The 24,343-nt window shown below is 32.1% G+C and overlaps 2 protein-coding genes across 3 annotated transcripts; both read right to left on the reverse strand.

Moving 5' to 3' along the window:
• On the reverse strand, positions 742–11,504 carry LOC109336273 (ubiquitin carboxyl-terminal hydrolase 9-like). 2 transcript variants are annotated; one of them, XM_019572776.1, is made up of 16 exons: positions 11,248–11,504; positions 10,985–11,152; positions 9,989–10,243; positions 9,278–9,422; positions 7,290–7,349; positions 7,083–7,178; positions 6,615–6,757; positions 6,368–6,578; positions 6,130–6,270; positions 4,694–4,864; positions 4,057–4,314; positions 3,825–3,964; positions 1,876–2,379; positions 1,508–1,778; positions 1,234–1,371; positions 742–1,143 (listed from the first exon to the last, which is right to left on the reverse strand). In XM_019572776.1, the coding sequence occupies exons 2-16, from the start codon at positions 11,134–11,136 to the stop codon at positions 1,072–1,074; spliced, it is 2,757 nt and encodes a 918-aa protein (XP_019428321.1). In that variant the 5' UTR covers positions 11,137–11,152; positions 11,248–11,504; the 3' UTR covers positions 742–1,071. The 2 variants fall into 2 exon arrangements, with proteins under 2 accessions (XP_019428321.1, XP_019428320.1); XM_019572775.1 differs by having other exon boundaries at positions 6,368–6,757.
• On the reverse strand, positions 15,279–19,749 carry LOC109335328 (probable lysophospholipase BODYGUARD 3). Its single transcript, XM_019571464.1, has 4 exons — positions 18,613–19,749; positions 17,843–18,171; positions 16,887–17,089; positions 15,279–15,732 (listed from the first exon to the last, which is right to left on the reverse strand). The coding sequence occupies exons 1-4, from the start codon at positions 19,322–19,324 to the stop codon at positions 15,408–15,410; spliced, it is 1,569 nt and encodes a 522-aa protein (XP_019427009.1). The 5' UTR covers positions 19,325–19,749; the 3' UTR covers positions 15,279–15,407.

Consider the following 24,343-nt stretch of genomic DNA (forward strand, 5'->3'; position numbering starts at 1 on the left):
AAATGACTTCAACAAGATGGCTAACATGATATTGAGGGTTGAAAAGAAAAAGAAATTGGTGTTAAAATACTAAACAGTGACAACCTGAGCCACGCCTAGGTAACTTGTTGTCTACTGAGCCAAACATAAACTTGCAACCAATCGATAATAGGGAGACAGAACTCCAACACTTGCTGCTTAAAGACCTCCAATTGCATAACACAGAATATGTATAGAATATAACTGGAGATATTCTAGAAATAGCCCTAATTAGGCATGACTATTGGATACTCAAATTATTATTTGACATTTGTGAAGTTACAAAAATCATATTAAAATTATAATAATCTCTACAAAAGTTTTATAAAAATGTTAAATTATCATTTAAGAGCGCAGGAGATAATTACAAACCAAGACCATACATATCTTGGTTGAAAAATGGTTTCTGCGGATTCGGTTGAACCATACTCCAAAAATCTGGAAGCAGTTTAGTCATTCACATGTTCAGTAGTGCACCAAAGGGAAACACATCTTCTGTCTAAGTTTATACCACTCCATATATCATGTGTATCTTATTAGTCAGAAAGGTAAATTATTAATTTAATATATATTAACTTTATATTTTCTGATCAATGAAAAACACAGGATACATGGAGTGGGATATAGTCTCCCGCACCAAAGATGGAGAACAACATAAAAGCTAGGGACGACATAAGTCATTCGTTATTGCTGTATCATATCGGAAACAGAATACTAAAATACTGGAAATGGTACAGTTCTTTCACAATCATTAGCACAACATGGATACAAACAATTATCACAGCTAGGATGATGAGTTCAGTATTTGTTTTAAACTCCAATGAAATGAAATAACAGAAATGTCTAAACCTCTCAGGCTGCCAAAATTTCTCGATCAAAAAATGGTATAACTCATGTAATAGTAACCCAATGAACATGGTTACCAGAACCTCGCCTAAACATTGGTTAATTACTATTAAGGCATAGTAACATTTAGTCTTCAAGTTTTAGCTTGTTTTCCATTGCAGAGTAACATAAAGCTCCACATTGTGCTAAACATTGGCTTATTTACTGTCACGACATGGTAGGCATTTGGTCTTCAACTTTTAGCTTTTTTCCGCTGCAGAGTAACAAGCAATCCAGGACCTTATCTTCACATTGTGCATAGCATATAATCCAGGCATAAAATATAACAACAAAAATGCCCTATCATTGTCAATGAGGATCTGTATGAACCTGGGATTCTCCTTCCATCTCCTGTTTACTTCTTCGCTGATAAAATAAGACATACGCAGCTGAAGATTTAATGTCAGCTTCAGTGACAGGACTGACATGACCGTCATCAAAATGGTACCATTTATTGTCATCGACCAACTGCACAAATTTGGTACAACAAATGAACATGGTTTCAGCAGAAACATCTAACCGAACAGTGAAAGAGTTCAAAAATTACAAAATCAAAACCTGGTAAACAGCTCATAGCATGAAGAATCAAAGATTACGAGCTTACTTTAGCATACGCGGTGTAATGCCCACCACCTAGACCGCCATAATGGTTGCTGATTGCATAAAGGTCATACACATAGGACTGTCCATCCTCGGTTTTCACATATTTGGTCAAATCAAGATTGTGAATGGGAAAATTCACGTAAGTGTCCAGTTTGTTTTTCAGGTATCTGCTGTATGAGAATCGTTTTAAGTGGAAAACAAGAACCTCCGGTAATTTCCACAAATCTAGTTTCTTGGTAGCTTGTCTGTGTTCCTTGCATCTAGGGCAGTACCTAATTAATAAAATTAAACACAAATTAAATCAACACTATTTTCCAAAGCAGATAGCTTAGTATGAAGTCCATTTTAAGAACATAAAAGCAATCTTACCACATGTCATCCGGTCCTAGAGGTTCTTCAGTCAAGAATGCCTCCAAACAAGAAAACAAAGAAATAGCTTCTTGCCGGGTTTTCTTCACTGTGAATCCAGTCTTGTGAACTTCAGGGAGATCTCTCAGGAAGCTGGAATCATATAATTCATGTTCAATTCCAGACCAGTCAAGGAAGACTCTTATATGTTGACTGGGTTTTATAAGAGAATCCTTCTCAATGGGATAACAGCTAAAACATCTTTCATTAGTCAAAACAAGTTGGAAAGATGACTCTGCACAGGATGTCCCCTCTTGTTCGCTGCAGATGTTCGATTGCTCATCACTTCCAACAGAAATGAAACCATCTTCCTTCCCATCATGAGACTTAGTTGAAGAATATGCTCTTCTTAAAGGTGACAACATTTTATGTACAGATGCCTCAATGTTAGCTCCATATTGAGGGTCTTCTACCAAATAAGTGACCAAGGGAGATCCAAAGAGCTTCCTGTCTCCACCTCTCATACTATACAGCAAACATCAAAGTAAAACATCAAACTGACCAGCAAAAAGAGAAATTGAAGCATTATCACGCACTAAGTCAATGCATCAAGAACAAATCAAGGAAATCTCCAATCAGTTGTGAAATCATGCTAAGGCAAACTTTTCTATGCTGACTCACTATAGCAAATGGTTGTGTATACCACCCTGAGTGGGGACAACATCTGCTGTCCCACAAATTGTGCCAATACATGTACCACAGACTTTTGATTGGTTGAAAAAATATTTTGAAGTTAAAAAATTAATAATTAATTATTTTTCTGACCAACCACAGCTAATGGTACATGCAGTGGCACAATTTGTTGGACAACAAATGTGTACCCCCTGAGTGATGCTAAGAGTAGCAGGTACCATGTCGAATGACACCTGGAAGATTCTGTAGTACTTGAAACACAACAATGGAAAATTAACCAAAACATTGAAAAAATTACAGGAAAATTCTATTCTAAAATTTTGGTCATAAAACACAGGTAGCGCTTAACACGAGAGAGATCAGAAGGGAATGTTCTATTCTGTTCAACCCCAATGTCCCACTTTTTAAATGTCCTGCTCTATTGTATTTGTAAAATGCACCCCAAAAAATAGAACCCAAATGATATGTTCCATACTGTTCTAACCCGCCTGCCAAACGCTACTATAAAGATGATAAAACGATTGAATATCACAGTTGATGAATTCCAGAAACAGGTGGCACTAATCACCATTATCAATTTATGGATGACTCATTTCCATTGAACAATGGAGAGATTCATAATAAGGATCACCGACACAAAAATGTTGAGAAAATCCAAGACCTTTATGATGAGTTACTTGGAAGGGAGGAAACCAGTTAACCAAAATTTAATTACAGGTTACAACAGAATTTGATAGGATAGCCAAATAAAAACATTCTATTATTACTTCTATAATGAAAACACTGTATTATTTATATTAACAAGAGATGCCTTCTTTCCTGACATTTGATGGACATCAATGCAGAATGAATATGAATGTACACACCCAGAAACTGGAAAAGAAGAAGTAAGGATAAAACCCAGTAGAGTTTTGAGGGTCTGCCACCTCCTCTCCAAACCTTTCCTCATTAAACTCACATGATCCCTCCTTGAGGGTCTTGCTCTCTCTCTCCTCTCTCTATGACAAATCAGACATTCAGTTACGTTCCACTCCCACAGCATGTGAGACTCAGGTCCTCTTTTCGTACCTCTTCTCTCATAAACCTCAGTAATAGATCTATCATAACTCACGTAACCAAGTGGAATACTCAGTTAAAATGAAACTTAGGAAGAAATCTCCCAATAGTTTCATCTTAGACAATGGAAACTATCATATGCAGGCACCATGACTTAACAGAGCTTTGTGCCTTTTCCAGTTAAGAATATAACCAGACCATAAACCAAGAGGTAAACTTACATATCCCGATGCATTATTTCTAGTTTCGTTTTGTGGGCTCCTCTCTTGAGTCGATAGGCAACAATATGTTCCTCGTCCTTTATTGAAGCCAGTGGTTCCAAGGGATTCTCTAGATATTGAAAAATCTTATGCTCATAAACCTGAAAGTTAGACATATAAACACATCAACCACTGAAATAAAAATGAAGCAGCAAAACCACATGGAAATCTAACTTTTTTCAGAAGCACCTACCTCTGCAAGCAAAAGCATTTCATCACTCTTCAAGCAGCATGCAGTCCCCAATGCGGTGCAAAGATCTCTACAGCAACCATGCTTCAGTACATTCACAGTGAATGGCATGGGAAGACCACTCCCATCACCATAAAAGACAGTCACTGTCATTGTCCTTATTGCAGTGGAAGGCATCGGTAATGACAAATACATGAAGGGATCGAAAGTGATTGAAATATTGCCACACACTGGACAAACCAGAGTTGACTTGTATTGACCCTGATCATTTTATAGCATAAAAATCAAATAATGCAATACATAATAAAGATAACTAGTATTTAGTTGAAATTGTCAAGCTTTAATAACAAATGAACACAAAAATAATTGATTAAAATTACATATGGCTAGTTTTTGAAGGGAAAACTCAAGAAAGCATGCGAACAAATTATAAAATGGACATGGGTAAACAAGTATAGCAATTAATAACTACAAATCTTCCATTTTCTTTTATTTTCCTATTTCATTTTCTGAAAAGGGGAGAGTAAGACAAAGTGATGGGATAGAAACTTAGCTATTTGGCTTACCAAAGGCAGATAAAATGGAATCTAAGTAGCATGTGACTATGAAATAATATTGCCATATATAAATAAGTACTCACTTGGCAAACATCAACGATCAATGAATCGTTCCGAGCCATATGATTTTTCCAACACTCAGATGCGACTTCCTCATCTGGCCTACCATCCGAGTCCTTCATTTCAATGTAAGGCTTTTGTTTCACCCGATTCAAATCTTCATGCAGCCCATCCAATAAAAAGGCAAGCAGTTCCTAAAGAATTTTACCCTTACTCAGAACATGCAACAATCATAACAACCAGGATCTCATTGCTTCTAAAATTGAGTATAGAAGGTAATTGTTAAAATAAATCAATAACCAGAAAGCTGTCGGACAGTTACACTCAATTGTCTAATGTAGCTAACCCCACCTAGTGGGACTAAGGCTTGGTTAATGTCGACGTATATATAATGCAATGTTTAAGAGATTAAGCCGCCCCAACATCCACTGAAATATCCTTTACCTTTAATTTGTAAATGTAGCATCTCATAACACTACATCATCATACACCCATGACAAGGAAAGCTACTATGTTGTACAAATGATCCACTCATGCCTATGTTTATACTCATGAGAAAAGGCGAGGAAAACAGAAAAATGTAAATGCAAAGTGAAGTGGATGAGATTTCCAAGCATAAATTGACTTGCTATCTTTTAGTCCATAGCAAAAAAACAGTTCACCGAGAAAAGTAACGCTACAAAAAAATGCCCTACTTTGTCATATACATGCAGATATAGAGAAACATTTGTATTAATGTTCAAAACTCATAATCAAGCCATGCAGATATATTCCAAAAATGTAATCAAACTCCTAGTCTAAAACGAAAGCAGGATGGCTTTGAATCATGGATAAATAATTTGTAATGAAAGAAACCCTGTGCTTCACTGTGTAATATCTACAGTGTAATAGGAATATGATAGAATGAAGAGGGTACTGAAAAATAAGGTTGGAACACAGATTGAAACCCTCAGAACTACATTTTCTTTCATTTGGGTCCTCCAAAATGAGAAAAAATATGTCAAGGGGCTGACAGAAACTTCTGGCAGCCAATTTCCATCAACAAATTGGCAGTGCCAACTACCTATAGACACACTGAAAAGTGAACCCTTTCAAAGACCAAATTGAAAAGATTATATTTCTGGGACCCCAAATAAATTTCATCTGATCCAATGTGTAACTAACCTAAAAAGTAATACTGTTCCTTTGTTCTTATTAATTTATTTTTTGTATAAAATTTCCTTATTTAGAACCAACTGGACTTTGAAATCAGGAACCAGTGATGGTATCTAGTAACCTAATGAAACAATGGATAGTCAACAGAAGGTGTTTGATATTACAGAAAGATTGCTGGAAGAATGCCTAAAGCTCTCCTAATGCATAAATACAAAATTCTCATACTAATTAATAACAGCATTCAGGTATATTTACTTCACAGCATCACAAAAATAAAGAACATTCAGAGTTTGTAGAAACTAACTTGAGAATCATGCTGGTTATAACCACTGAACTGAGGAGCAAATCGGGCCAGTTTGCCCTTGAATACACGGGGTGGAATAGCAGTACGCCCTGAGGACCACAGTTTCCTCAACAAGTCACCAAATGCAAGTGCTAACTCACCCTGCATATCAGACACATGATACAACTTGAAAGTTAATGCACATTGTCTTCAACATATAGAAAAAATAAAATAAAAGCCAACACAAATGATCATATACATGCATTCCTAAAGGATTGTCCATGTTGATATCCTCACTGTAATCTTGTAAGAAATATTCAACAAGCGGCGGAGTGTGGGCCAAGCATTGAAGAGCACTATTCATGAAGCAGGTATTTCCCAAGTTCTGCAGTCCTGCCAAGCCACCCCTTTCCCCTTCGTAGACATTAGCATTTTTATCATCCAAACTAGTCAGTGATGAACCTGCAGAACTTCCCTGACACAAATTAAAACTAGACCCAGTTGAGTGACCATTTGACATGGTAGGCACCCCTGCAATTGACACAGATGACGTTGGAGGCTCTAATGGTATCAAAGCAAGTTCATTTCCCACTGAATCCATGCCAGAATGAGAAAAAGGATCTCTATCAAGTGATACTTCAAGGAGAATCTGTGAGCAAGAGATGAATCATGGACATCAATCTTCCATAGAAAAACAATTTCAATACAAAAAACCAAGTTAGGATATCTTGGTATTTAGACTTTAATTTAGAATTACTCAATAAGAATAATCAACTCAAGTCTCTATTTATAGATCTTGAAAGACCAAGTTTTTAGCACAAGCTTGCTTCTAATGCAAAACCACAATTTTTGTGCTTCAAAACATCCACTTCATAGGCAAAAAAAGGTCCCATAAGGAGTTGCACTTCTATTTCCAATTTGAAATCAATTATACTTTAAAAAATCCATAGAACTCAAAGCTACTCAGTACTCACATCTTGGTCCATCGTCAAGCTTGCATCCTCCAATGTCTGGTCTGAGACAGTCAGCAATGTACTTCTTTCCAAATTGAAGTAATCCCAGATATGAGCCTAACATGATTTACAACCAAGAAAAAAGAAAAGGGACAGCTGGGATGTGTAAGGTTTTTATAACAAATGAAAAATAAAAAACAAATAAGCAAAAACCAAAAAGAAAACAACCTTTTTCTGCTCAACTCCTTTAATTTTGCACACCACCTCATAAAGCTCACTTAAGGTAGCCTAAAATAAATTTTACAGAAATAAAAAAAAGAATAAGAATCAGAATGATGGTTAGTCTCAAATTACAATAATCAAATCATATCATGTTACAATCAAATATTTAAAAAGTAAATTTCTATATTTGTGATTTTTTTGGAATTGGGAAATCAAGTTTCAACCAAAAGTTAACGGATTTTAAACATAGGCTAATATGAAAGAATAGAACAGGACATAAGATTTGATTTAAAACATAGGTTAATATCACAAACAAGGCATTGGTCTAGTGGTGTAAGGCTCTGCTAGATCCCCAAAAGGCCAAAAGGTCAAGGGTTCAATTCCTGGGGGCTGGGAGCGACACTGTTGGGAGGAGCAGACAAGTACTCCGAAAGGGATTAGTTCTATACCCATAGGGTGAGGGGGGAGCACATCTGCTGTCCCACTATTTTGTACCACTCCATGTGCCACAAGGTATGATTGGCCAAAAAATGTTTAATAATTACAATTTTAACTTGATGGTATATGAAGTGGGACAACATATGTACTCCCGGAGAGGGTATACTCTTGGTAGTACCAAAAAAATGATATCATGATCTTTTAATGTTTTTCTCTTTCTTTATTTTATTTTTCGGAAGCCTTTGCCTATTGAAATTATGAAGTCAAGAAAAGTGATACTAATGTGAGAATATGAGGGTTGTCAAGTGAATAAATGATTTATATGTCATTTAAAGATTCCTTAAGCTATATGTATAAGCATCATAAACTTCACACCATCTAAAAGAATCCGCATAAGTAGTTATGATATTGATCTTTTGTGAAAATCAATAAGCACTTAATCAAATAGTATTTTATTATGCTAGAAAAGTAAAATGCATACGATATGCCAATAAATTACAACCCACTATGACTTAACATCAAATGTATTAGCATGATTCACATCACAGTAACCTTTAATCCGACAATCAATCTTGTCAGAAGCTCAGAAATTAAAAATAAACTATACTAAATGATGAAGAAAAGGTTTGACTTTCAACAAAGTCAATTGATCCTAACCCAATGTATCTATATGAATAAATATGACAAATCTCTACTTGGTGTTTGGTGTCTCTCGGATATATAGTTGATCCTAAAGTATGAACTATTCCTATGCTTAGAGAGTATTATTTAAAAATGATGTAAGCACAAATTTATGTTTTAAAAAATAGAAGGATGGTGCAATACACATGATTTTCAACAATATGTCACGAGAATGTTAGATGCATGCAGCCATACCCCATGAGCAGATCGGCTGTTTTTACAACTGGTAACCCATGACCACAATCCACAAGTCACAAGACAACAATTTTATCATTGCATCAAGGCACACCATCTTAGCAAGTTTAAAACATAATTTAATAATAAAAGTTAAACAAAAAATGAGAGCAGAACACGGGGAATGGAGTAAAAAGTAAGGGTGATAATACAAAAAATAATAGGGAAGTGATCATCTAAAGTAATATTATTTTATTTCAGTCATTTAATTACATCTACAACCTTATCAATTTTATTTACTAACAGACATGATAATATAATAATGGGATCTTCTAGAACAAAAGGTGTAAGATAAATTATTGCCCGAAGTTCTTGCAGAGACTCTGACACTTACTCTTTCTCTAAATAAAATAAAAATTGTAGATTGACTAGCATATAACGTGTCAATATCCCAGTATACATCTACAAATTATCATCAGACTTTAAAATTCACTTAACCATAAATTTCTATGGGCACTCACCAACTAACACAGACACATGTTGGTCTTCCAAAATTGCCCTATTCCAAGTAAAATCGCAATTTTGATTACCCTAATTGTCCTATTCCAAACAGACACACTTGCACCCTTTTCAAAGCATTGATGTTACTGTATATGAAGCTTAACTAGAATAAAAAGAGCCAAGAATGAAAACAATTGTACCTTTTTGCTTAATTTTACAATTGATTTACTGTCATCTCTGGCATCCGTCACATTCAGAGTAAGCGGGTAAACCTCAACACTGTATTGCTTCTGTCCAACACCCTGAGAAATCAACTTCCTTGGTAATGCGGGTCCACCTTTGTACCTAGACAATTGTGAGCCACAAATCTGTGTAAACAAATAATCTACAAATAAAGCACTTTAAGCCAACTCTTGAAAAAATTGAATTGAGGCCATGCATTTGTTCTGACTGCTTTAATACCGAAATGTCTCGTAGATAGGAATCTAGAATTTTAATATTAAAACTGGAGAAGCAAAATGTTCTTGACTGCTTCTGTGCAACTGTAACTTTTTCCAGATTTGACTTGCAACAAACTAGAGTATACTGTCTATAGGAGTTAAGGACTCAGGTGATTTTAAAACAAAAAGGTAAGAGCAAAAAAAAACAAATTTAAACAACTTTAGAGCACAATTTTATTCCAAGCCCAGTTCTGTAAATTGAAGGCTGGCAACCCATTACAAGCTTCCTGAAACTTAACTAGTGATACAGACTCTGCCTAAAAAAATATCCCTCTGCATAGTTAATCAAATGTATGGAAACACATGGTTAATTGGTTATGTGGCTCTTTCTTCAAAGAATAGTTATAGCATCAAAACATGTTTATCTTACTCTTCTTTATGTAACATTCTTGTTGATAATAATAAAATTACCATTCCAACAGTCTTTCCCACACTTCTTGGGGAACTAAAACATAGTCTGTCCCCTCTTCCAACCCTCGATGAATATCTAAGTTATTGTCATCACAATTAATTTCACTTGAAATGATATCAGAGTTATCAATTGGCCCAGGTCTAGCTGCAATGTCTGAGTGAACATCATTTGCATGCTTGCTGTTATAAGATTGCTCGTCAATTGAGAATATACCAATACAAGGCCCAGCATACATCTGCCAACTTGAAAACCACCTGCACGAAAGGGAAAAATCTTGATTGAAAAGGGATACAGATGAAAGAAAGCCTAGGCACAACAGTTAGGACATGTGACCCTCACATGCTCATGCTGTGGAATCAGCATGTTGCACAAATGCAAAATTAAGCATTAACAAAACAACCAGTACATCTATTACAAACATAGAAGAACATTGTCATCAACGAAAAGAACATCATAAGGTTTACTTCAGTACCTTTTTCTTCCAAGGATTACTAGTAACAAGAGTGAGTTGTCAAAAACTTATTCTTTGTTAATCTTATTTAATATTACATAAATGATCTCTTTATGATAAAATCACCCAACCAACAAATATCTGATAACTCGCATGGGATGTGGTACTGATGGCTACTTTAATATGGTTGTCATACCGCTATCTAATACATAATGTAAGGATACTGTATCAATGATCCATCATTCATCTGGTGCCATATTCATATCCATTATCTGTATCTGTATCGTGCTTCCTAACTTTATGTTATAAGGGTACCATAGCAAACTCTAGGACAGGTATTACTCTAGTACCCATACCCTACCTAAAATATATTGAAGCATCAAAGAAGCATGCAAACGGCGCAAGTGCACAACTAATACAATTTCAACATGCCTATGTATATCTCTAGAACAACACAAAATTCATTTCTTTTCTACATCCTTCTGAAAAACAAACAAATCATTTATCATAGATTCATCAAGATTTAGAGATAGATTTATGAGACCTGTTAGAAATAACATAGAACAGGTTGCCTGCTTGCAAGTTAAGCTCCGATTCCTTGAGCAACTCAGTCACGATCAGATTCTCTTCCTCAGGTGGAATCGGCAAGCAACTTGCTCCATTGTCCATAGGGAAATCTGAATCAGCTATCGTCATGGCAGATTTTATTCACCTGAGTGAAAAAGAACAAAGAAGATCTGAAATTGGAGTTCTGAATTGGTAATGAATGCTGAAATAGAAAAGCAATTGCAACACGCAACAACGTACCTTAGATTGAAGAACTGAAACACGAAAAGGATATTCCAAGAACCCTAGATTGAGGAATGAAATGAAGTAATGATCCAACGGCACAAATCTTGAACGTATTATTTTTCTTCTTTTTCTTCTTTTTCAATTGACTCTTCGTTCTTGTGAGGTCTCTTATATTTCCTAGGCTTCACGTTTAACTTTTGACGGATGGAGGAATTCTGTCAAGAAAGGGGTTCTTTAAAAAAGAGTTACCAAAATCATTTCATAATTTGTAATTTAAGTAAGACAATATTGAGTTCTATTTTCAATATAAATTATTCTTATTTATACATAGTTTGACATATGATATTATACATAAAAATATTTTGCTAACATTTAAATATGGTAAAAATATTGGAGTAATATTGATGTGTGAAATAATATATATGAACTTATCTTTTACAATTTGATGTATAGATCCAAAACTTTGTATTACTTTAGTTTCTAAATAAATCATTAGTTTATTGCTTTTTGTATTGGGCGGACACTCATTATGTTTAGTTTAATACAATTTTTCTTTACTGAAAAAGATAAAGGTAAATACCTAACAAAAATAATTAAAAACATTGTAAAATATGATATTATATCAACATATACATTCTGAAATTAAATATATTGATACTCTAAGAGTCTAATATAAAGAGATGTAACTGACTTGTAACAACTAAATAAATAAAAACATTGTGAGCAAAAGGGAGTTGAGGTATGTGAGAGTCAAACCCTACCCTATCTGGTAGTAAATATTAATTGAATCTAATTTTTTAGCTCAAACTCAATTCTAGTCTCAGTGATATATCGGGCAAAACGAGTTGAAATAATGTCCATAAACATGTTTTAATGTGAATCAATGTTGGAGACAAATAATAGTAGGAAAAGGCGTAGTGAGCATGACGCTGAAGAATCATTAGAATGTACAATTGAAATAATGTCCATAAAATTGCTGTAGTATGGCGTGCCTTTCTCATGCATGAGGCAGAGCTGAGTATGTTATGTAGAATAATAATTGTAAGTGACCATTGATTCAGTTAGAATGTACAATTGGATTTCATTAGAAAATACTCCACTAATTCATAAGCAGCTGAAGTGGCTTTTCCAAATAAACTATACTTACTGATTTCATTAGAATCATCATGCTAGTAGAAACCAGAATTGTATAACTGTGTTTCTTTACAATGTTATGTTATTTGAAACATATATGTTGTCTCACTTTTTGAACCATTTCATGTATCATCATATTTGATTGATTGAAAAAGATTATTTAAGTTAAAATTTCAATTACTAAATATTTTTCTGACTGATAATATCTCTGGACAATCGAGTGATACAAAAAAGTGAGACAACATGACCATATCATATTAGGGGTTAATTCTGATAATCTTAGTCTACTTTTGGTGATCACTATATCTTCAAAGGGCAAAAGAAAATATGTTAATATGAAGAATGAACATGCCTTAAGATTTGGTGTCTCATTGTGTATCAATCATACCAAAAAATGACAAGTAGTTAAGAAAAATATCATAAAAACAAAAAATAAAATTTTTTGATTACTTTTTTTAATGTGATTGGTTTGGGAAATGAAGACAAAAATTTTGATCCTAATGGAGAGGGAAGTAACGTGTAAAAGTCAAAAAAAATAATAACATTTATATATTTTTTATTTAAAATGATATTACAGTTTTATCCATGGAAAAAGTTACATGTTTTTCTACTGATATTAACTATGAAGCAATAACTTTCAAAGAACTTTAAGGGAGTTACTTCAAAACTGACTAAGCAATAGAATAATTTTCCCCTATTTTGATGCATTGAAAGTGTTTTTTGGAGAGACTAAACTTTTTCAAGTGGTAAACTAGCAAGATTCCCGTGCATCAGCGATGCACGGAGCAATACTTCTTTGCTGCAAGACTAATAACACATATTACATGTACATTTATATGGTTAAGAAACATATGTTACTTGTGCATTCGTATTGTTAAGAACACATGTGACTCGTGCATTCGCATGACTAAAAACACACATGTTACTTGTACATTTGCGCATTAATAAGAAAACACGTGTTACTCATGCATTCGCATAGTTAAAACACACATGTTACTTATACATTCACATTATTAAGAATACACGTCTTACCTGTGTATTTACATATTCAATCATATAAGAAAAAAAAATGACAATTTTTAATTTGAATTTTCTAATGGAAATAACAAAGTGAAAGTCTGAAACATGATACCATATTATTTTTATTAAAATAAATATTTTAAAATTTATAGAAAATGAAGTGATTTTTTCAATTTTAAATTTTAATGAAAAAATGGAAATCCAATCATTATACTAAATGAGTTTTTTTATTAAAAATATATTTAAAAGTTATAAAAAACTTCAATTTGGAATTTAATTTTTCAATTAGAGAAAAATTAAAATTCAAAGAATTTGAAAATATTAAAATTCAATTGGAAAAGTGTTACAAAACTTTGATGAGGTGTAAAAAATGCAATTATTCTTAGATGAATAGTAAACGTTAAATAATATACATAGATTAGTGTAAAGAAATAGTTTGGATGTGAAAAATGATTTCAATATCATTTAATGCTCAATGTCTATTACATTTAACATAACAAAACATAAGTATTGTAAACACTCAATTTTGGTGGGGTAGCGACATAGACCAATCGATAATTAATATTAAATTATTAACATATAATATAAATTAAGGATAGTGTGAGAAGGTACATAGTAATAACATGTGATATGAATGAGTTTTTTTTAATAACTTAGAACATTTTAAGATGTGAAAATATGAGGAGAATGTGACATATTTTAAGATGGGAAAATGTGACATGTGGCATGAAGGAAAAACATGTGATGAGGATGTGACATGTGGCATGAAGGAGTTTTTTTATTATATTGTTAATATAATATACATAGATTAGTGTAAAGAAATAGTTTGGATGTGAAAAATGATTTCAATTTCATCGAATGCTCAATGTCTAGTACATTTTAACATAATAAAGCATAGGTACGATAAACACTCAATTTTGGTGGGGTAGCAACATAGACTAATCGCTAATTAGTATTAAATTATTAACATATAAAATATATATAAAAATTAAGGATAGTGTGGGAAGGTACATAGTAATAACATGTGACATGAATGAGTTTTTTTTTTAATAACTTAGAACATTTTAAGATGTGAAAATATGATGAGAATGTGACATGTGGCATATTTTAAGATGGGAAAATGTGAGGCGAATGTGACATGTGGCATGAAGGAAAAAACATGTGAGGAGAATGTGACATGTGGCATGAAGGAGTTTTTTTAAAATGTGACATGTTGCATGAATAAGTTTTTTTTTAATTTTTTAATAACTTAGAACATTTTAAGATAGGAAAATATGAGGAGAATGTGACATGTGACATATTTTAAGGTGGGAAAATGTGAGGAGAATGTGACATGTGGCATGAAGGAAAAACATGTGAGGAAGATGTGACATGTGGCAGGAATGAGTTTTTTTTATTATATTGTTAATAGTAGATATCATTGAAGGGGATTAAACTCTTATGTTTAACGAATCAAAATTTACCAACTATGTTAAGTTTTGTTTTCTAGTAGAGTTGTTTCTGTTTATAAGGTTCTAGAGTAAATTTAATTAGAAGGGCATTATTAGAGATGGACTAATTTCAACTTATCTAAGAAGCTCCTTGTCATGAATGACATGTTATGGACAATGAAACTGCAAGTTCTAAAGTCTAGTTTTGAACATAAATTATTATAACAGTTTAATGATTGAACTTGTTATTTTATTTAGAGTAAAAAATCTAAGAAACTGACGACGGTGTATAACTTTTATACATTGTGGATTCATTATTCATTTTTAGTTATTATTGACTCTTCAAAAAAAAAATACAAGTGAATGATAGATAATATAATGATTGTGTATAAATTTTTACACTGATATTATATAAATAATTAGAAACTAACTCTCTTATATATATTTTTGAAGGACATTTGTAGTTCATGCAATATGTGACTTATGAGAAAAGATACAATATCTTGACCAAGGGAAAAAAAACTTTAAACAAAAATATAATCAAGTCCAGCTAGACATAAGTGCATTTTGCACTACACACAACATAATTTTCTAGTTGTTTGTGTTGTTCCAAATCTCTTCCAACTCTAGGGCAAAAACTTTTTGTCTTCCAACTACAATGGTAATGTGATCTTTGTTATCAATAACTCTTACATGGGCACGTGGAATTCTTCTTTGAACCTCATAGCTACACTCAATTGGGATAACCTCATCATCTTTGCCATGAAATATAGTAACTTTGACATTGAGGTTATCTTTTATGTCATCCAAATATACACCAATTTTCCCCGCAGTTCCACAAATAATGTTGTGTAGGGTATGCCATGCTGCATTATGGGTATGGCAAAAGAACCCTTCAAGCAAGAAGGTCCTAACCCTGTGAGTGAGTTAGAGATGTGTATTAATATCAAAGATATAATGTTAGATAAAGAGTAGCTTTCACTAACACTTGAAATAATCAACTTTATTCATGGCCACCAAAATACAAAGAAGGTTCATAATTAATTAGGGATATCAGTATGGGTTTGGCTCGACAGACCAGCCTATTTGGATTGACATTTTTAGTAGGTTGGACTGGAGATTTGAGCCATTTTAGCAATAAGGCTGAGGTTAGGTCATCCCATATTTTGGCGGGCCAAAGACGGGTCGGACAGGGTCAGACTAACCCATATTATTGTGAAATTAGGAGTTAGAATCTTGATTGTGAGCTAGGAATTTAAAAGTTTAAGACTATGCTGACTTGTTGTTAGAACTTATAAATTTTAAACTAAGATAATATGTTATTTTAGACTTTGGTTTGTGATTTTTTGTTTAAAAGACATTTATGATGCATGATGATTATTTATTTTTGAGATTGTGATCAAGTTGATTATAAATGTGTGTTTTGAAGAAAAAATGGGTCAGTCTGCACACCTGTCAGCCCTGCCAAATATTGGTTGGACTGACATTTTGAACCTTTTAGCAATAAGGGTTGAGTCAACCCATATTTTGATAGACCAAAGATAAATTGGATTGGCCCATATTGTCAATCCTATAATTAATGTAATCATAATCATCTCAATATGACTCCATCTACTATGCTTTGGCTCACACACATTGACTTTGTGCTCCCCGACATATGGGCAAGAATTATACTGTAACCTAAAATGAGTTATGATGTAATATAATATCTACATATTATGAGTTAAATTTATATCATTCCTTATTTTATATTACTTATATTTAAGTGTACATTTTTTTTGTCTATAATATCAATGTATGCATTTTCCTCCTCGTCAAGTACAAGAACAAGACCAAAGAGAAAGTGTGGGAAATAGATAACTAAGACATTCGTTTTCCCTTAATTATTTGTTCATACCAATAAACTTCTTATTGTAAATTAATTGAGCAATGAAAACCCATAATATTAAAAAAAAATTTGGTAAGAGAGAAAATATTAGAAAGAAAGAATAATTTATATTGATGTAAAATTATAGGGCTTTATATACTTCTCCCTTAATCTTATAGAAAGAAATGAAATTGTGGGGTCACCTGTTTCTAGTGAGGAGTTTGGCTAGAAATTCCCAGAAGGAGTGGTTCTTGCATATGAGGAAGCAAATCATACGAGTTATGTGTTCATACCAGAAAACTAACGACGCGCCTAAAGATATGATTGGCCACACGCGCCTTGGAGCAATCTTCCTCATTATGTACTGTGTAGCTTGTGCTTCACCCTTTGGCACTTCATAAAATGGCTGTTCAATTCACCCAAACCAAAAATCAATTCAACCTCCTTCTAAACAACATAAAAATGTATACACTGACAATATTTATACATTATTCATTTTTAATTATTATTGATTCTATAAAAAGTATTTTAATCCAAATGATTAATAGATAATACAGTGACTATGTATAAATATTTACACTATTAATACATAGATATTACACTTTACAAAAAAAAAACTACTTTCTTGTATAAACCTTTTCAATTATGCTCATGTTTTCTTTATAAATTTATATTAGTTTTTGGACAAAAAGTTCATGGAGATTAAAGTTGTATAACCACATCAATGTTTCAAGACTTAAAATAGTTGAAAATAAAAATATGTTTAGGACCCAAGCATAAAACAATGAGAAAAAAATAGTACCAAAAAAAACAATGAGAAAAATATATATGCATTCATCATAAGAATTTCCAGAATGTCACTATAATATGCATTGTTCATAATTAATCGTTATTAAATTTTAAATATAAATAATATAAATGAATGATAAATGATAATACCATATATAAAACAATATAAGTTTTAATATATGTTTTCTAACTCTAACTATTGATAATTTTGATTTAGTACCCAAAAATATTTTTCTTATCATTTATTCCTTACATTAATTGATCATTTTGATTTGTCATTACTTTAGCTGATATGTCAACATCCTAACTAATCATCATTTTTAAGTAAGAACATGATGGAATATAAAATGAAATAGTATAGAGTAATTACTGGGGCAAGAAAGGTTAAGGACTTGATAGAGTGAGGGTGTTTGACAGCAAGGGCAAGAGCCAAGATGCATCCCAAAGAGTGTGCCACTATGTGTAAAGATTTCACATTGTGTGCCTCCAAAACTGACCTCTCTATCATCTCTAAATGCTCATTTAATGTGTACAATGACTCACTTGGCTTTGGACTTCTCCCAAAACCAAGAAGATCAATAGCAAACATTCTATACCTTAACCTTGCTTTGCTTGAAAAGTTTGGAAACAATGTCTCTGTCCAGAATAATGATGATGATATGAACCCATGTATGAATAACACATCCTCTTTTGCTTTACCTGTTTCAACAACATTATTACATACACTCATTAACATCACATTTTTTGTATGAAAAGTTTAGAACCATAAGTATATAGAGAAGAGTGTTAGGTTAATGTACATAAATTGAATTATTAACTAAGATTACTAATATGTAAATGAAAGAGTAAATATTCATTTCAGTCTCTCATGTTTTTTTTTTACTTTTTTAGTTTGAAAATCTCAAAATAGTTCCAAAAAATTTCAAATGTTGATCAAATTAGTCATTTTTAACATGTTTTACAATACTTAATAGAAAATAGTTTGACCCTAAAAAAGACTAATTTGATGTACATTTAAAAAAAAATTGAAACAATTTTAAATTTTTCAATTTTTGAAACATCAAACTAATAAGACCGAGAAATATGATAAATTGAAAAAAGTATTTATTCTAAATAAAATCATAGTACTAAATGAATTACCTATGATGGGGCCTTGAGTCTTAACAAAAAGAGTGGGCTTAGTAGAGGGGAATGAAGATTGAATCCAACTTGTGCAAAGATTACAATCACAATCAGACCATCTAGGAATATGATGTTTTTCTTGCCTTTCAATTTTACCTTGAAGCATTTCCACTATGGTGGTGTTAACCTTGAATGAAGAACCAGAACAATGAGAGGTGCTTCTCTTTGTTATTTGTTGTTGCAAAATGGGGTCCTCCAACTTGAACTTTTTAAGCTCATTGAGGGTAAAATTTGACAACTCAGACACCAAAGAAGGACGAGAATAAAGGGTGTCAGAAATATCCTCCAACATCAACTTTGTTGAACTAAGAGAAACAATCTTAGCAGATTCACCACCTTTTTCAGAAACTAAGATCTTGCCACTACTTTTTATGGCTTCTTTTGCTGAGGAGGAGCAACAGCAAGGTTTGCATTCAACTTCAATCAACATGTCTATGGCTTTGAAAACAAAGCATAGCACATAATCAACAAGGTCCAAGACACAAAACACAATGATGCTCAATGCCTCATTTATAACTCTCCCACTTAGTGTTAGAACCGATCTAGTTCTTTTCATTACATCCATTTGCATGCAAATCACACAAAGAAAGAAAAGGAGAAAAGGGGTGGTGTTGTGTGACACAAAATTTGAGGCTAATGATGAATAAGAATATAATATGAATGTGATCATGTATGCAAATAACCAAGCTCCTTCCTTAACTTAATAGAGTGGAGAATGTGGCACTAGGAAGAATCAATCAAGGACCAAATAAAATGTTGATGCATTGATATACACAAATAATATATAGTGTGCTCAAATATTTGGCATAACAAGCTAAGGTATAGGGAAATGGACACAAGCTTAAGCACCCTTTAAGAGCAAACCCTTTTTTCTTCTTCTCTAGTGTAGATGAATGGAAGCGTGTAGGATTGGCTATATTAAATTAAAACTTGAACACAAAACCAAGGAGCAGAGAAAGAAAGAGAGATATGATGAGGAATTGATTGTTTCATTGACAACATTTGTTGGCCAAGAAAGATAAAAAAAAAGTAGTTGGTTGTTGAACCTCCCTAGTTAAGGAAACTATTTATCCTTCCACTCAAATATGCACTATGGTCTATGAGCTGTTTTAGATATTGGTATAAAGTATAAACAATTCATGCTTATATAGATGAAGAATAAGGTACCCTTAGCTTGCCTAATTTATGATGAGAAAAATAATTTAGGAGATCTTTATATTGTTATATATTGCATCATTCATTATTTATATTTGATCATTATTATTAACTTTTAAATATAAGTAATATAAATGAATGATAAATAATATAATATCTACATATAAGACTGTACACTCTAACATAACAATGTATAGATATTTCACTCCGGTCACTTTATTGCCCATTCTAAAATATCGACCCTATTTTCCTACTCTGATCATTTGCCCACTTATGATATGGTCATCTACTTGCCCATACAAATGTCCTAATACAAAAAATTGTTATTAACACCCATACTTTAATAAAAAAAATATTGAATATGACCATATTTTAACTATATTAAATTAATGAAGATGCGTCTTGAACAATTAGCCTCGAGTCATCAATTTTTCAACACTTTTATATGGAAGAAAAGATATTATAGGACCAACAGAATCATATAAGTCTAGTATTTTTATAGGATTAAAAAAGATTTCAAAATGTTTTGCAAGAATTAAGCACTTGCTAGCAAATATTTTCAAGAGCAAAAATATCTCCTAATAACCAGAGATAATTTATTCTCGTATTTTCAATTCCAACATCTTGCATTTAATGCAATTTGTCTCTGCCCCATGCCTTTATTAGATGCTGTAATTTACCAACTTTCGCAAAACCTTTGTCAATGATTTCTCAAGACCCCGTCAAACTTAGTTGCAGGACTTTTAATATGAAAGAATAATTCTGTCCCGCATGAATTACATTTTGTTGTTTATATTACACATAATTGAAAACTTTTATTTTTAATGTTAATCACAAAACATTTTTATCATAGAGAAGAGAGTTCACAAAACATTTTTATCATAAAAAAAGAGTTCACAAAACATTAGACCAGCAGACCCAAAGTTACATTGGGTTGAATCAATTAATGAAGTTTTTTTTCTCATTACAACACTTTAGTTTGAGTTTGACTATGAAATTTCTATTGTTAAGCAATCTACAATGCTAGTGTTAATCACCATTAATAAGTAATAACCGTGGTTTTGTCTAACATTATATTTTTATATTTTAAAAGATCAATACACACAATAGTTAAGTTTACTGTAAATAAATAATACCAGTGTAACAAAAAATACTGACAAATAAAAACAAAAAATAATATATATACTGACAAGTAACAAATTTTTACATTATCATTACGTCATTTAATATTTATTGTTAATCACTTAATTATTATTAACTCTGAAATAAAAATAATACAAATGATGATAAATAATATAAAAACCTTAAGAATGATGATTAAAGAAAAATAACTTTTATAGAGATATAATGAAGTTTTTTTAGTTTTTCAACGAATAATAGACGTGTATAACGTGTATCTATTGATATATGTTAATTATATTTATGAAAATCAAAATTCTCATGATAAAACTAAACATGTCAATGTTAAATACATTATTTTTCAATTAAATTTTTTTTACTAGAAATTTTTTATGTGTGTTCTTGGGCTGGAAAATATATCCAATTGGAAATGCTATTCCTAGATTGAACATCTCTCAAAAGTGCAAAAGTTAGGGTGTAATCATCCTTGAATTATTTACTAAACTAATATTTGTATTCACTAAATCAAATTAAGGGTAGATCACCATCTCTTTTATTCATCAATAAAATACAATCTATAATACATGATTTATGCATTAATATTTTCTTAGAAAATATAACTTTACTTATTGTCTCTTCAGTGCAGTTAATGTATATTTCAGGAGGAATGTTAAACAGCGATTTGCATAAACTTTAAGCTGTTAAAATTAATAATTGTTGAAATCATGAGCAAATTTTTGTGCTACAACTAGAAGAACGTGCCATTTCTTCATTGTGGGGGCTAAGAAAGAGTGAATAGCGTAAATAATTAAGATGATATATGGCATTAAAATACATTCGATGCATGTACCTATCTCTTAGGATGTTAGATGATCATGGTCAATCAATTTTTGTATTACGTTGCACTCAAGCATTAAATCCATGAAGGTAGATAAGTAGACATTAATGGAGATTTTATATAATTTTTCCAGCTGAATTGTTTTTGTAAGTACCATAAATGTGAGCATTATCATCAACATCATCATGGCATAGAAAACAATATGTTTGGTACATATAATGAAATAAAGAATATACGAATTAATGATAGGGAATGTAGTTTTCTGGTTATTATTATATACCTGATTCAGATTAACACTAAATTAATTGATTTTTTTAGAACTGTATCATTTAATCATTTTACATTTTTGGAGTTTATGACTATCTCTCCATAAGTAATAAATTATTTGGTTTAGTGTGGTAGCAGGTAATACCAAATTACTAATGATATTGTATTATTTCTTCTTTTTAATTGGTTCTCTTGTGAATTGAGTTAGGCATCATTACACTTTAATTTCTTAATATATTTTCTCTTCACTGTTAAAACAGTGGATTCAATGAGTACGACAGTATTTGAATTAAAGATTTTATCAACTACTAAAATCATAAATCTGCACAGCAAGTTCAAAATTATAATAAATAAATGGACAAACAAACAATAAATAAACAAAATAATATTATATATATTCACGATTTAACAAATTTCAACTAATTTACCAAACAATAAAGCATTAACGTGAGAACTACATGTTAGTTTGACACCCTTTGTTTTAAATTAATTTAGAATAATTTTTTTCACAATCTTGCCATTTTTCGGTTCATAATTTAATGGTGAAATCTATTCCTTTTATTTTTAATTATTTTTTACATGATAAAAAACACACTAGCTAGTGCAAACAGATAAATCTAGACGAAATTGTTGAGAATCAAAGTTCACAAATGCAACAAATAACAAACCATCATTGCCATCAATTATTGATAACACCATACATGTACTTTTAACAAAAAAAATTACATTTTTTATATCATTTGCTAAAGTTGAGAGACTAATTTGGTACTAGAAATTATAAATTAAAGAGGTAATTAATCTTCATCCCTTAATCAAGTGATTAACATGACCCCTTCGCAATAAACCTCTGGGACCCTCTAAAAAAATGTTATTTTAAAATGAAGTTTTCTTCTTTGCATTATCCTTTCACTTATTTTTGTTTACCAATTGAATTAGGAAATTTTCCTAAGTAAGCAATTAGCAATATATGCATGTAAGGAGTTCTATCATCACGTTCTTTATTTTTCAATCACATATAACCTTTACAGAAATTATCAAGGCTGGGGTCAGGTTTAATTTTATGCAGTGAAGGATTCAGAAATTTTAAAGTTATGACATGCATTTATGTTATTCTTCTCATTCAATTTCTTTCGCCTCTCTATATTTTATGTTATTCTTCTCATTCAAGGCTACGTGTGTGTTTAACAAACTGTTTTTTTTTTGTAATTAGGAGGGTAAAGACCCCAAGAGAACTACATTAGGACATTACAGGGGATAAACTCACCAGTACAGTCAAATAAAAATAAATTCTTACAACTAGTGGATGGCACATCTAAAACATGTAATCCCAGCTCCAAATTATGAGACAAGTTAGCTAAGAGATCAACCACTTGATTTGTTTCTCTGTGAATGTGGACACGTCTAATTTTCCAATCTCCCTTTTTTTTATCAGTAATAAGAGAATTAATATAGAGATAAAAGAAATATTATGAGAACAAGTGGTACTCCTATCCACTAAATCCCTACAAATAATACGGAAGAATACCATTTGAAGGATTCCTCAACTAATCAGTTAGAGAAAAAGAAAAGAAAGGGAAGCGGGCATTGATAAGACTCCAAGAATGTAGCAAAATAAGCTTCATCATCTCATCAAGGTGAAAACGCTTGTTCTCAAAAATACATTTGTTCCTAGTATGCCAAAGAGTCCAAATTGTGACAAACCAAAGAGCCATCCACAAATGAATTTTCTTGTTGTCCATCCGTAACAAAGATGCATGAATTGACAAATGGGTCTTTACTTCATTATGAATAATAGAGGTAAGTCCAAAGTAAGAATATAGTCTTTGCCAAATAATGTAGGATGTTGGGCAAGAAAAGAACAAGTGACTAGTGGATTCCTCCAACTCACCACAAAAAGCACACAAAAGGGAGTCATGTACTCCTAAACCCCCTCTATGAACTAGGTTGAGTTTAGTTGGAATACCATCCAAAGCAATTTTCCATACTAGGCACTTCATCTTTGATGGGACATTACTCGCCCAAAGCTTCTTGAAGAAAATGAGATCGCTGCTTCCTTCCTGTTTTTGTAAAAATTGGTATGCACTCTTGACTGAATACTTCCCACATTTGTCATGTAACCAAATCCAAGTATCTTCACTTTGTTGTTTAGGTTTAGAGTCGTGGATTATTTTTAAGAGATCATCATAATCCTCTTCTCCCAAGCGAACAAGTTCCTCCTCCATTGAATATTCCAAGACCAAACTCCATCTCTCCATGCACCCAAGGATTCAACTGTTGCATCTTTATCCAAAGCCACCTGAAATAATCTTG

Source organism: Lupinus angustifolius, chromosome LG20 (genome assembly GCF_001865875.1).
Source record: "Lupinus angustifolius cultivar Tanjil chromosome LG20, LupAngTanjil_v1.0, whole genome shotgun sequence".
NCBI classification, from domain to species: domain Eukaryota; kingdom Viridiplantae; phylum Streptophyta; class Magnoliopsida; order Fabales; family Fabaceae; genus Lupinus; species Lupinus angustifolius.

What these genes read in the sequence shown, in the direction of transcription:
- LOC109335328 (XM_019571464.1), bottom strand. Translation starts at nt 19,324, where the DNA reads ATGATCACATTCATATTATATTCTTATTCATCATTAGCCTCAAATTTT. An exon ending in GACTCAAGGCCCCATCATAG is followed by an intron (nt 18,172 to 18,612) that starts GTAATTCATTTA and finishes TTGTTGAAACAG; the next exon opens with GTAAAGCAAAAGAGGATGTG. An exon ending in AAACTCCTCACTAGAAACAG is followed by an intron (nt 15,733 to 16,886) that starts GTGACCCCACAA and finishes ACTCACTCACAG; the next exon opens with GGTTAGGACCTTCTTGCTTG.
- LOC109336273 (XM_019572775.1), bottom strand. Translation starts at nt 11,136, where the DNA reads ATGACGATAGCTGATTCAGATTTCCCTATGGACAATGGAGCAAGTTGC. An exon ending in ATAACCAGCATGATTCTCAA is followed by an intron (nt 4,865 to 6,129) that starts GTTAGTTTCTAC and finishes AAAATTCTTTAG; the next exon opens with GAACTGCTTGCCTTTTTATT. An exon ending in TGATCGTTGATGTTTGCCAA is followed by an intron (nt 4,315 to 4,693) that starts GTGAGTACTTAT and finishes TAAAATGATCAG; the next exon opens with GGTCAATACAAGTCAACTCT.